Raw genomic sequence first — 13101 nt, 5'->3', positions numbered from 1 at the left:
TCCCCCATTTAGGTACATAGAGCTGGAATGTATTTGAAAGGTTGTGTGTGAAAAATTTGAGGACAGACTATGGGTGTGTAGTCATTTAAGACCATACTAAGAGTGTATATTTTAGGCACTTCCCTCCATTCCTCCACCCCCCAGTTCTTTAATGCTCTCTGTGATCATCATCTTGTATGTTTGTTTGCCGTATTTGCTGGTTGAGTTAATTGTAATGATTTTGATCCAGGGAAAAGACCCATCAACAAATTGGATTCTTCTGATCCTTTTAAACTGAATGATCCATTTCAGCCTTTCCCAGACAATGATAGCCCCAGAGAAAAAGATCCTGATATGTTTTGTGATTCATTCACTTCTACTACTACTACCACTACCACTACCAATAAAGAGGCTGACCCAAGCAATTTTGCTAACTTCAGTGCTGTAAGTACTGTGAATGGGCTGTTTGGGGGAAATCTCTTTCCATTTACAGTTTAAAGAGTTTTCAGTGATTACTTTGGAGTCTGCCACATTTGCATCATTTCAGCTAAATTTACCAACTTACTCAAAATAATCTGTATTCCTCCCCCAAACAAAATTCCTGTTTGATTCGCTTTTGATGGTCCTAACATTGTTCCATTGCACAAATAATTTTAGTAGTCTTAGTCCTTGTGGTATATACCAGTTGTTTTTGCAAACCCTTCTCTTAGTCTTGGTAAACAGTATAAATAAAATTTGCAAATTGTTTTGGATGATGGTCCATTAGAGGGTCATTTGCTGTCTGCGCACTGGAGGAATAATGGCAATAATGAGCTTGTGTATTTGTAATTGTGTATGTGTGTCTGTGTATAGTTTTGATGGCTTCTGGAGACCTGTCAGCAACTATTACATGGGGAGATAAAGCCAGGGATTCTTTGACTAGAAAGTGAAACTCTGGTTTTCATATAGTAGCGTTTTAAAAATGTAAATGTTGATTTCATGAAGTAAATACAGTTGTCAAGAGCTAAACAGTCTTTAATTATTTGGACAGTTCTAAATCACTAGCCTTCCATATTTACTCTGCATTCTCCCAGAGCTGACTAAAATAGGCACACCGGTAAAAACAGTGGAAAGATGCTGTGATGACACATAGATAGGGCCAAAAGAGCACAGAAATGGGGCAACCAGCTATGGATGTGGCACTCTGGAGTGACATAATGCAACGATATATATTCTATCATTATTTAGATAAAAAATGAAGTTATTAATTTATTGCTTTAATTTTTTTTCTAGCATTTGATTCTGTACTCAAATAAGTTCCATTCTTATTAATATGACAAAGCAGAATAGGAATCAGTATTTTGAATGTGGGAAAATGGAGTGTCAGAATTATACTGACTTAACTTTTGTTAGCTAGAGTTTGAGTTATTTCAAGCGAGAATCCAAAATTGCTTCCTTTGGGTGATTATAATCCTCTTAATATAAAATAACCTTCTGGCTATGGCACTTAATATCTTAAATATGATTTTAGCAAGTCAAAATCTCATTGGCATAAGTCTTGAACTATAGCAGAGGCATTTTGCTTATTTCATACTTCAGAATTTCAGCATGGTATAACATAAAGCAACTCATAATAAAAATGCCTGCCTGCTTGCCTTCCTTATGAAAGTTTTATTAAGTATTGTAAGTTTTAAAGTCCCTCTAATTCACTAGGGGAAAAACTACCATTTTCAAAAAGCTTGACAGTTTTTAAAATTTCATCCCATTGTGGTATTTCTTGGTATGACAGGATTTCAAACCAAGTAAAAATTTTTTATTTAGTATCTCTCAACGTTGCTGTTTTATGTAGACAAAAATATTTCCCTGACCTAATGTTAAGGTTTAAGTTTTTATTAGCATTAAGTGTATGGTTTTATTTAGATCAAGTCAAAAACTTCTCAGTGCCTGCAGAAACCTTTACAATGCATTAAAAAAATAATTTGATCCACATCTTGTTTATTATACCCAGTACTACTTGTTTTATGTTTAGCAAAATCAGCGTATTCTTTGCTACATAATTTTTCTGTACCTGAGAGCAAGGATAAGGTAGGAAATCACTGGTGGGATTAAGTTGAAATGATTGATCATGTGAGGATGCTCCTGAAGTTGAAGTAATAGATGTTTTGCATTAGATTAAAAGGCTAGCCCTCCCATTTGTAAATATCCTAATTCACCTTAAGTATTTCTGCTTTTTAAAAGTGGTTTAATGTTTAGTTTTATAAACATTCTATCGGTAGACTGCAATAATTTTTCAAATTAGACCACATTTAATAACTGATGAAACTGTGGTTTCAGGGAAAAAAAAGAAATTAACAAGTAATGAGTAAGGCTATTCCCAAAGTCCTATAGGTGGAACAAGTAGTGAATGTTCTTTGTAATGACTGTTTTCCTTCTTTTCTTTTTGTTTTACTCATTAACTTACTTATTTGTTCATCCGTCTTTTAAATAACAGTATCCCTCTGAAGAAGATATGATTGAATGGGCCAAGAGGGAAAGTGAGAGAGAGGAAGAGCAGAGGCTTGCCCGACTAAATCAGCAAGAGCAGGAAGACTTAGAACTGGCTATTGCACTCAGCAAGTCGGAGATATCAGAAGCATGAAGAATTCTCCTGTCCTTTGTCAACCATACAATATTCTTCCTAAATACTGAAGCTCTTTACAGTGTCTTATCAAAACTACCTATGAGCATGGGAATACAAAAGGTTTGAGATTCCTGTAAATGTGACAAAAGTTTGTTTTTGGTTTTTTTGTTTGTTTCTTACTCCATTTCAGATTTGTCTTCCTGCCCTCCCCCCAACCCTGGCCCCTATAAAAGCAGTAATCCAGTCAGACAACTTCACCTAGGCTCCTGTTCTGATGTGCATTTACTGTGAGCTTTTGCCTGCCTATGCTACTTTTACTTGTAAAGCTAGAGAACCCAAGCTTCTGCCTTCTGGAATATAGAGAAATAGTTCATCCCTGTGCTACCTGTGTTCTGTAGTTAATCTGATGATAGCCAGTGGGTTTCTTAAAGTTTGCAGTATTCTTTGATTCGAATGGTCAAGGGAGGGGAAGGGAAAGAACATCCTATTTCTTTTATGATAGTGCAAATTGGCTAGTTTAAAGCCTATGTTTGTATTTCCTTATAGTTAAAATACTGTTCAGTTTTTTTATAGATAAGAAAAAATGCTTTGCATAAATTGACTCCATTGTTGAAGGGATGCTTTAAGTTTGATCCATTATAGTTTCAGAATCAATCTTTTCCTAAATAAAAATGTTAAAGCCTCATGTGTGAAATATATTTTTAAAAAAATTTCTGTGGATTTAAAGAATTTTAGATGAACAGCTGTCCATAATTTTGAGTGCTAGACAGTGGAGAATATGTATCACTTAAGATATACCTAGCAGTGTAAGGTAAGCAAAAATCTAACATGGCAGCCATTCTGCCATTGCTATGGCACTGTCCCCTTTAGTTCATGGTAGGTTTATTTTTGTACTTTGCAGAAGAAATTTTAGCATGTGAGAACTGGAAGGTACTTTAAACTTTTGTATATATATATTTTTGTTTTCTTTAATGAAGGCTCACTTACTTGAAATGTAAAAACTTTCACTGAACACAAATGGGAAAAGTGACATGTATTAAATCATATTAATTGCTTTTTGTCCATCTTTGTGGTTAAAATAGTTTATTCTCTTCCTGGTTTTTGCCTAGAAAATTGGTGGGCTAGCAAGAAAATCTTGTTGTTGTTGTTGTTTAATTGAGAGAGAAGAGACCTATCAAATCGTCAAAGTTCTTCATGTGTTAAAAGCCTGTCTCCTGTGAAACTGAGCTAGCAGGCAAGCTGAATTTGAAATAGACTGTGATGTAGGCTATAAACTGTGGAATAACCTTAGTTTTCTTTTAACATCAGTTACTGACTTAGGTAATGTATTAAATACCAAGATAAAGAAAAATGCACCTACAAACTAATTAAAAGTCTTTGTGGTCACCAGGTCAAGATGGTATTGATCTGCATTAATCAGAGTAACTTACTGCCTAGCCTGTGAATAAATTCCAAAATAGCCAATTCATTTAATCTTGAAATGGTGCTTTTTTTCTCTCTCCACACACAGTTGGACTGCTGCAGTTTAAAGCAAACTTAACATCATGTTCTTGCACAGCTAACTTTTTTCTACTTTTATAAATTGAAACATTTCAGCATAAAAGTCATACATATGAAGCAAGGGCTGAATCATAATCATAAGGCTTTAATTTTGATAAACTAATCCAATGGCCTACAGATAGACTGCTAAAAGTTGATTGAGAAAGTAGTGTTGGGAGCTGTGATAGGTAGTCATTTTGGGGTTTTTTTTTTTTCCCTTCCCCTTACACTTCAGGATAAAGGTAAGTTGACTTGAATAGACTTCTTTTGCACTGGGAAAATGAACAGATGTTTGAAATGCTTTAAAAAAATTTTTTTTAATTAAAAAACCACTCTGGAAAATATTAAATATCTGTAACTTATAAACACCCACCTTCATTGTAATAAGTATACCCTAATCTTAATGTATGTTTAACTGGATTACACAGATTCTTATCTTTTGTTAAAATATGTATACTCAGTGGACCAATATAATATTAAAGTATGTATATATTATATAAATCTCTCTCTCCATGCTCACTTGTGTAGGATGAGTGTTTTAGAGTCCTTTGTGATTACATTTTACTTTGTTGACTCTGGCTGCAGAGCCTATGCTTTCAAAGGACAGACAAGTATTCCTGAGAGCTCAGTGGCACTACTCACAAAGTTTTAATCACCTTCTACATACTTGTTCAAGTTTTGTTGGGCTCTCTTTATAGAATTTTCTGTTTCAAACTTCTAAATTATAGCCTGTAATTATGAGAACAATAAACTTTAAGTAATAATAAAGCATACTATCCATACATTCTATTTGAAATGGAGTTTTGCAGTTCTCTGTTGTGTCCATGCTGTGTCCAGGAAGAGGTAGGTACACTGTCAGCACAGATTAATATGCGTAAACACCTTGAGGCAGTGCCTGGTGTAGAATACTCAATAAATGTTAACTATTATTTTTAGTTACCATGTCCTGTTTCTGTGAAAGAAAGATGGAAAATGTATATGCATAGAAACAGTGCCTGAAACAGATGGTTTGTGTATATTTGTTGAGTGGGGATTTATGACATGGATCCTGGGAGGGCACCCTAGTATAAAAAATTCTTTACAGTCCTGGGATAGAATCCTTAGTCCACGATTTTTGAGAAAGATGACTTTGAGAAACTCATTTAACCTCCCTTAGCCTCATTTTTGTCATCTAGTGAATATAATAATACTTAACTCATAGGATCATTCTGAAGGATTTGACTTTGGCAGCTTTTTAATATTACATATTTTAATTAAGCAAAGTCTGCCATGTTACTATTAGTAGTGAAAATAGCCATTGGTTTCCTTGTGGCAGCCACACAAGAGCAGAGTATGGCAGGATAGGCATTTAGAAAGTTTCTTTCCTTCTGTGACCAAGTTGTTTTTTGTTGTTTTTTTTTGTTGTTGTTGTTGTTGTTGTTGTTTTTTAAGGATTTTATTTATTTATTTGACACAGAGAGAGAGATCACAAGTAGGCAGAGAGATAGGCAGAGAGAGGAGGAAGCAGGCTCCCTGTTGTGCAGAGAGCCTGATGTGGGGCTGAATCCTAGGACCCTGAGATCACAACCTGAGCTGAAGGCAGAGGCTTAACCCACTGAGCCACCCAGGTGCCCTATCTTTCCTTCTGTGACCAAGTTTTAATTGAAAGAAGTGTGCCTTAAACTGTAACCAAAAGAGGAGACATCATGCTTCCAGAAAAATCTTAAGGAAAACTATTGCAAGCAACAGTAGTAGCATTGGATCAGGCAGTAGTAGCATTAAAGCCCGCTGGATCAGGCTTTAAAGGAAAGGTAGAGAGATTTAACCAGTGAAAGTTGGGGATAAAGTTCTCCCAGAATGTGGAGAGTTAATGTGAAATTTGGGGATAAAGTTCTCCCAGAATGTGGAGGCACCAGAGCAATTCTAGGTGACAGGGAATTACCTCTTAATTAGAGATGATGGCATTGGAAAGTATGTAGACTGAAATAAGTCATTATTGAAATGATTTTCATGTGAAGGAAGCTGCCCCTTCCACTGAGGTTCTGAAATCTTTCACCTTGTAAATAATTTCCATTTCTCTTTTATAATAAACTAATGATATTTACCAAAAAAAGAGAAAAAAGCTAATGTTATTGGATACATGTTGTGTGTGAAGCACTAAACTAAGTACTTCATGTTGTTTTTCTGTTTAATCTTTACAAGAGTACTGAGTGGCTCTATTTTGAAATGGGTAAACTGAGGCTCAAAAAAAGTAAAATAATGTGCTTCAGATCATGGCTAATAAGTAGATGCACCAGGAATTGAACTCTCTTCTCTCTGATTCTAAAACATGATACTCTTTTCAGTTTACCATGCATTGTCTCATTTTGTGTGGAAAAAGTTTGCTCCTAGGAAATGCTAGGAATAGGATATGGTAAATAATAACAACAAATAACATGTTAAGAACCAGGCAGGATCCTTACTTCTTTACATACATTAGTTCATTTAATCCTCACAACAGCAGTAACTCGTGTGTGTGTGTGTGTGTGTGTGTGTGTGTGTGTAATAACGATAATCATCATTGTCTCCATTTTACAGAAGAGGTACCCTAAGCCATAATTACGCAAGTAGTAAGTGACAGAGCCTGCCATTTTTTAATTTAGGGAGTGGACTCCAGAGTTTTAACCACTACTTGCTATTTCTGTTAAACGTGTGAAGCCATAGGAGAAATATAAATAGAATAATCCATGTGATCTCTGCTCTTGATTAATGAAATAGGCCTACTGTGTAGCACATGGCATCTTACAAAACATTTTCTAATTCATTCTCCTATGTAATCCTTAAAAGAATTTCAGTCGTTTCTAACACATAAAGGCATTCAACCATTGTTATTAGTATTACCATAAGTGATAAGGACATGGGGAGATGGCCAATATCACATTTATTAAAGAAATACAAATTTTTAGATCACAAAGGTCGCAAAAATGAAAAATAATCTATCAGTGCTAGCAAAGCTCTGGAAAATACATAAAAAAGCAGGCAAAGAGTAGTTTTTGAAGCGGTTGCTGCACAGATGAAGGGACAGGGCCTTCTGGGCAGAGGCCATGGCTATGTATAAAAGACAAAGGGGTAGGACACAGTATAGTGTACTAGCCAACAGCAAGTACTGAAGTAATTCACTGTGACTGGAGTTTAGGTCTGCGGGCAAAAGAGTGAAGTATTTGTGTTATAAGAAAGATCTTAATGGTGATACGGAGAATTGCTTTAGGGGAAACCAGGCAAGGAAGAAGAGCAGGTGAAGGGTACTAGAGTCATTCAGGTGAGATGGTAAGGAGCTAAAAATGTGGCTGTGGCTGAGGCCTGAGAGATGGGGACCAATTTAGAAGAATTAGCAGGTCTTCAAGTCTAATCTGATTAGGAGTAGATGTTCAGCGGAAAGGCATGGTTCACAAACTTCAGAGAGCATCAGGATCACCTGGAGGGCTTGTTAAAATACAGATTGTGACCCCATCCCCAGAGTTTCTCATTTCAGTAGGTCTAGAGTGGGACCCAAGAATTTGAAATTCTAACAAGTTTCCAGATGATGCTAAAGTTCCAGGGGAACCTAACTGGAGAACCACTGGAGTGGAGGCTAACTTCCAAGTCTCCGTTTTGCAAGTTTTATTAAATCTATTCCCTTAATTTGCCATGCTGTTGCACTTTGTCATTCTATGCTTGACCTCTGGATTCTGTCTCACAATGTAAAGCACTTTCAGTCTTTATTGTGGATAGAGTTTTTAAAAAATAATTGGAAGCTAATGACACTGTGCCAGTAATATGTGAAATACTTACATAAAATGATTCATATTATTCTCCCTAACAGCCTTTTTTTTTTTTAAAGATTATATTTATTTGACAGAACACAAGTAGGCAGAAAAGCAGGGAAGGGGAGAAACAGGCTCCCCGTGGAGCAGGGAGCCCAACGCGGGGTTCAATCTTAGGACCCTGGGATCATGACCTGAGCTGAAAGCAGCCATTTAACTGACTGAGCCACCCAGGTACCCTCATAACAATCCTTTAAGTTAGGTGCTGTTATTTCCCATTTTGTTGTTATTTCCAGTTTAAAGATGAGAAGCGAAAGGGTTAAATAACTTGCCAAGATCCAGAACTAAAAAGTACCAAAGGTAGGATTCAGTACTCAGGAATTGGACTCCAGAATCCATGCTCAGTCATTCTTCTGTACTGAAAAAACTTACTTTAAGATACTTGATGTATAGATCTATAGGGTGCCTCGCCATAAGTCTGAGTGTTGGAAATGTATAGTGAGAAAATCATTGTCATTCCATTCACCTTTTGCTAAGGAGTATTGTGTTCTAGGTACTGTGCCAGGCTAGGAATGGAGAAGGTTCTTATGAAGGCCTTACCATCAGTGGTCATACAGTAGGAGGGATATACATCTATTCTCAACTCTCAACTAATTCCACACATTGCATACTGAGGATTAAGATAGGAATGCTGGGATACCCAGAGGAAGGAGAGAATATTTCTAGCCCAGAGGATTGGGGAAGGCTTTCCAGAAGAGGTGCCCCCAGAACACAGTATGCTACTTCTAGCATTAGTAAAAAACATAGATGGTGACTTTAAAAAAAATTTTTTTAAAGATTTTATTTGACAGAGTGAGACAAGGAACACAGCATGGGGAGTGGGGGAGAGAGAAGCAGGCTTCCCTCAGCAGGGAGCCTGATGCAGAAATCCATCCCAGGACCTTGGGATCATGACCTGAGCTGAAGGCAGATGCTTAACGACTGAGTCACTCAGGCACCCCGGTGACTCAAAAATTTTTTTTAAAAAACATAGCTCTTACAAGGTCACAGCGTTTAATGTCAGGGCTCTGTTCACTGGGAAAGGCTGGCAAAAATCTCCCAGGAGGCCTCATGTGAGCAGCATTTATTACTTGGTGAATTCAGCCTGGCCTAGGTCTGCCCTTCAAGTTTAGAAACCTGATTTTGATCAGTAAAACAGAGAGAGGGCTTCCATTACTATGGACAGATGTAGAGACCAGAACATCAGTATCCAGCAAAAGTTGCCACAGGACTTAGAGCACCTACAATTGCTTGAACAAGTCTCCTCCCTTGCCAGTGGTGTCTGGATGCTTCCTGCCTCTGATGCTCCTCTCCCTTTGCAGCCAGGGCTGCCTGGCCCTCTGATGACACGTTTTCAGATATGTTTAATCTGGTTGCAGTCTGGTTTGGCTGGTTGGGTAGCTGTAGCTAGTGTGTCTCTGGGGTGATTTTGCATATCTTTGGTTTCATCCATTGTGAACTCCCGAGGCTGACTTGCCCAGTTTGAGTTCTTAGTGAAGTATCTCAGCCCCCACCCCCACCCCCACTTTGATTCCACCCTTTCGTTGGTCATACTATTGAGTGTATATATGCCAAGCCTACTCCCTGACTTGCCCTAACAATTCTGCCTTTTAAATCTCTCAAATCTATCCTCTCCATCTCCAATGCCACTGCCTCAGTTCAGGTCTTTATCATCTGTCTTATAGACTTTCCCAAAGCCTCCTCATCTCCTTGTCACCAGTCTCTGTTTTTTTCTCTGCTTCCAAACCATCCTCCATGTCGCAGTCAATTCATCTAGAATCAAAATCTGCCCCATCACTCCTACATAAAACAGACACTGATTGCCGTCACACTCAGGTTAAAATCCTAAACCCTTAAAAGGCTTTTCCTTCATAACCTTAATTTCTGATTGGTACTTAATCAGTAATGCCTTGAACGTGTAACCTGGCCCCCCCCCCACCTTAAGTCTTGAGAAAATGCTACTTGAAGGAAATAAAGGTACCTCCAATTTGTTTATAGAGTAAGGGAAGCCTTTTGAAATATGCGTAATTTTATTCTTTCTAACTTGGTGTTTTTCAAACAGGTAATACATTACATTAGTGGGGTTGGGAAATCAGCTTAGTGAATCCAGCAGCATGGAAAAAATGCAGAGTAGTGGAATGTAGAATGAACATAGTAGTAGCAGGATGAACTCCCGTATCCCGATAATCACCTTCAGTAATCGCCATTTCATATCCAATATGAGTTTATCCATATTCTTGCCCACTTTTCTCTCAAATCTTACCTTATGCTTCATTTGTAAATATTTCAGCCTGTTAAAGGTCAGCATTTAAAAAATCATGAAATCGAATTTGTTATTGAATATGTATGTACTGGGTCATGAAATAAAATGTTTGAAAGCGACTGATTTTTTCAACATCTCTTTTCAAATAAGAAATGTAGGTAGGTCCTAACATTATGTATCCAGGTTAATAATATAGATTATCTTATGGAGGGGAAGGAGTGTCTTTGCAGAAAGATCCCACCTATTTTTCTTCTCCACCCCTAAGTATATATAGAATGTGTTCAACTGCCCAAGACCTAAGGGCTTAGGTTCAGCCTCTCCTGTTTCCTCTGGAACCCCAAATTGAGAGGACTGAATTCTTTTGTGGAAAGGAAAAGGGATAAGGAAAAGTATCTGATACTTACTGAGGAGCTTCTCTGAGCCTGGCACTAAGGCTTTTAATATACATTCTCCTATTTGATCTTCACAACTCTTTTAACAGAAAGAAAACAAGTTTATAGAGAGAAAGACACCCTCACCATCACCACCCCCAACCTGCACCTAGCAGAGACTAAGCCAGGTTCCAGCCCAGGTGCCTTGGCTCAGGTCTGCTCTTCCACAACTAGCCTGCCTCTTGCATGCCTGGTTTTTTGTTTTTTAAAAGATTTTTATTTACTTATTTGACAGCGAGAGAGGGAACAGGAGCAAGGGGAGGGGGAGAGGGAGAAGCAGTCTTCCCCCTGAGCAGGGACCCTGATGCAGGGCTTGATCCCAAGACCCTGGGATCATGACCTGAGCCGAAGGCACAACTTAATGACTGAGCCATCCAGGCACCTCTTGTATGCCTGATCTTAAAGGCAGCCCTTTGGGCCTAAATGGTAACAGAGATCAAACACTGTAAACCTAGACCCTAAGCAAGATCTGATGTTCTCAAAGAAAACCCTGATTCATCTCAGCTTCCTGAGAAGGTTCCTAGCCTTGTAGAAAGAACCTAGATCTCAGAGTCTTATGAAGATGCATCTAAATTCTGGCCTTCCCACCTGCTCTGTGACTGTGGGTACGTCTCTTAATCTCTCAGATACCAGTAACTTCATAGGGTGGTTGTGAGGATTAATGGTGACCGATACAAAGTCTTCATTTCTGTGACATGGCAGATAGACACTATGTCAGGGCTATCGTGTCTGTGTTTAAGAAGACAGAAAAGGTAGTACTACATTTTAGGAAAGTGTGTAAGCATGGTTAAAGAGAATAAACGTCAGACATCTTAAAAGTTTATTGCTACGGAACACTTCATTCCTCACTGATTGAGTAAAACTCACATAGAATGAGGTGCACTTCACACACACACACACACACACACACACGTTTATCACTATAGTGTTTTGTTTGAATTCACTCATGTAGCCCTCACAACAACCCTTGTGCTGGGTGCTTGTCTTTTCCTCGTTTTACATAATTCCCATTTCAGATAAGAACACTGAAGCAGAGAGAGGTTAAATAACTTGCCTGAAGTCACGTGCAGCTGTCAAAGGGTGAAGCCCAGACTCTTAACTCAGGCGGTCTGGCTCCAGAGCAAGGGAAGGAATAAAACCCGCTCTAGCTTGGGGTTGTTATGAGATTCAAAATAAGATAAGCTTTGGGAAAGTGATTCATAAATGCCATGTGCATTCTAAGAGCTTGTCTGGCAGGCGGACTGGGGCTGGGGTTAAGAGAGAAATTTGAGGATGACTGCTTGGGTTAAGTCTTCACTGTGCCACTTAATTGGCCTCTGTGATCTTGAGCAAATTACTTAATCCTCTGCCTTATTTTCTCAACTATAAAAATTGGAATTTTAAAAGGAAATACCTAATGAGATTGTTCTGAGGATGAAATGAGCTGGTATATCTGAAAAGTTTAGAATAATGCCTAAGAGCTCTAGACAAACATGGTGATATCAGACAATGAAGATGACGAAGGAAAAGGTGAAGATGAAGAACAGGAAACAGCCTTGAAGTTTAAGAAACCTGGGATTGAATCCCAGCTCCTGACTTGGATCTTAGGAACATTTCTTAACTTCAGACTCAAATAATCTCACAAGAGTTGTTGTCCTGGTTAGAAATAGTGTATGTAAAGGTAAGTAAGTAAAGTGCCTGCCACAAAGTGGAAATTATATAAATATGCGTTCCTTATTCATTTACTCTGCTCTGAGCATCTACTCGTGTAGCAAGGGTGCCAGGCTCCATGGAAGACAAAAATATGAGACATTCTCTGTATTTTCAGTTAGAAATCTGAAGATGAAACTGGTCATTAATAATTAAGGTTTAGAAAGTATGGAGTGTTAAATGCTGTGGGAAAGACACAAAAAGGAGAGATTCCACCACTGGGGAGATACAGGAGGGCTTCCTGGAGGAAATAGTATTAGCTGTAGGCTCAGAGGCTAGATGGGGCTTTAATTCCAAATGGGATTTGACTGGGTTCTGGGCCTACAGCAAGCCAAGTTTCTGAGGCCCTGTGGTATTCTTGCCTGTGAGCCCAGGAGGAAGTTGGCTATCTGCAGTGCTCAATGCTGCCAAGCTGGATAAGGCTCTGTGGGCTGAGGGATTTGGGCCCCTAGGTGCATGTAACTGGAATTTCCAGATCTGGAGGCGCTAGCATTGTGGTCAGATAGGCAACATTCTCGGGCCTTGTTGATCTGCCAAGATCATGACATGAGCTCTCAGAGAAAGGGGGAAAGGTCGTATTTTCACTGCTCCCTACCAAGGAAAATTGAGAGAAAATACCCAGATAATCCTTGAGGCTTCTGCCCCCTGCTTTCCCAGGCCTGCCACTCCATGCCCTTCCCACCTGCAGACCTCAGGCGGGATTGGGGGGGACGCATCAGATGGGAGAGACAGACTTGGGTCTAAGACTTAGCTTCACAGCTTAGTATCGAGAAGTCAGCTTTCCTCTTGGAGCCCCAGTTT

At 38.7% G+C, this 13101-nt stretch overlaps 1 protein-coding gene across 4 annotated transcripts in view; it reads left to right on the top strand.

The window, feature by feature from the left end:
- The window catches only part of EPS15 (epidermal growth factor receptor pathway substrate 15), a 145951-nt gene extending 141047 nt beyond the window's left edge, over positions 1-4904 (top strand). For 2 of the 4 annotated variants that reach the window (XM_059374708.1, XM_059374709.1), the window contains 2 exons: positions 230-423; positions 2450-3642. In XM_059374708.1, coding sequence (XP_059230691.1) covers positions 230-423; positions 2450-2596 — 341 coding nt within the window. In that variant the 3' untranslated portion in view covers positions 2597-3642. Of the gene's footprint in view, positions 1-229; positions 424-2449 lie in introns of all 4 variants that reach the window. The other 2 variants (XM_059374710.1, XM_059374712.1) reach the window with 2 other exon arrangements.
- Positions 4905-13101: the final 8197 nt, after the last annotated feature.

This window comes from Mustela nigripes, chromosome 14, assembly GCF_022355385.1.
Source record: "Mustela nigripes isolate SB6536 chromosome 14, MUSNIG.SB6536, whole genome shotgun sequence".
Taxonomy (NCBI): Eukaryota; Metazoa; Chordata; class Mammalia; order Carnivora; family Mustelidae; genus Mustela; species Mustela nigripes.
Note: the sequence above shows the minus strand (reverse complement) of the source record. Positions and strands in the feature narration are given on the sequence as shown.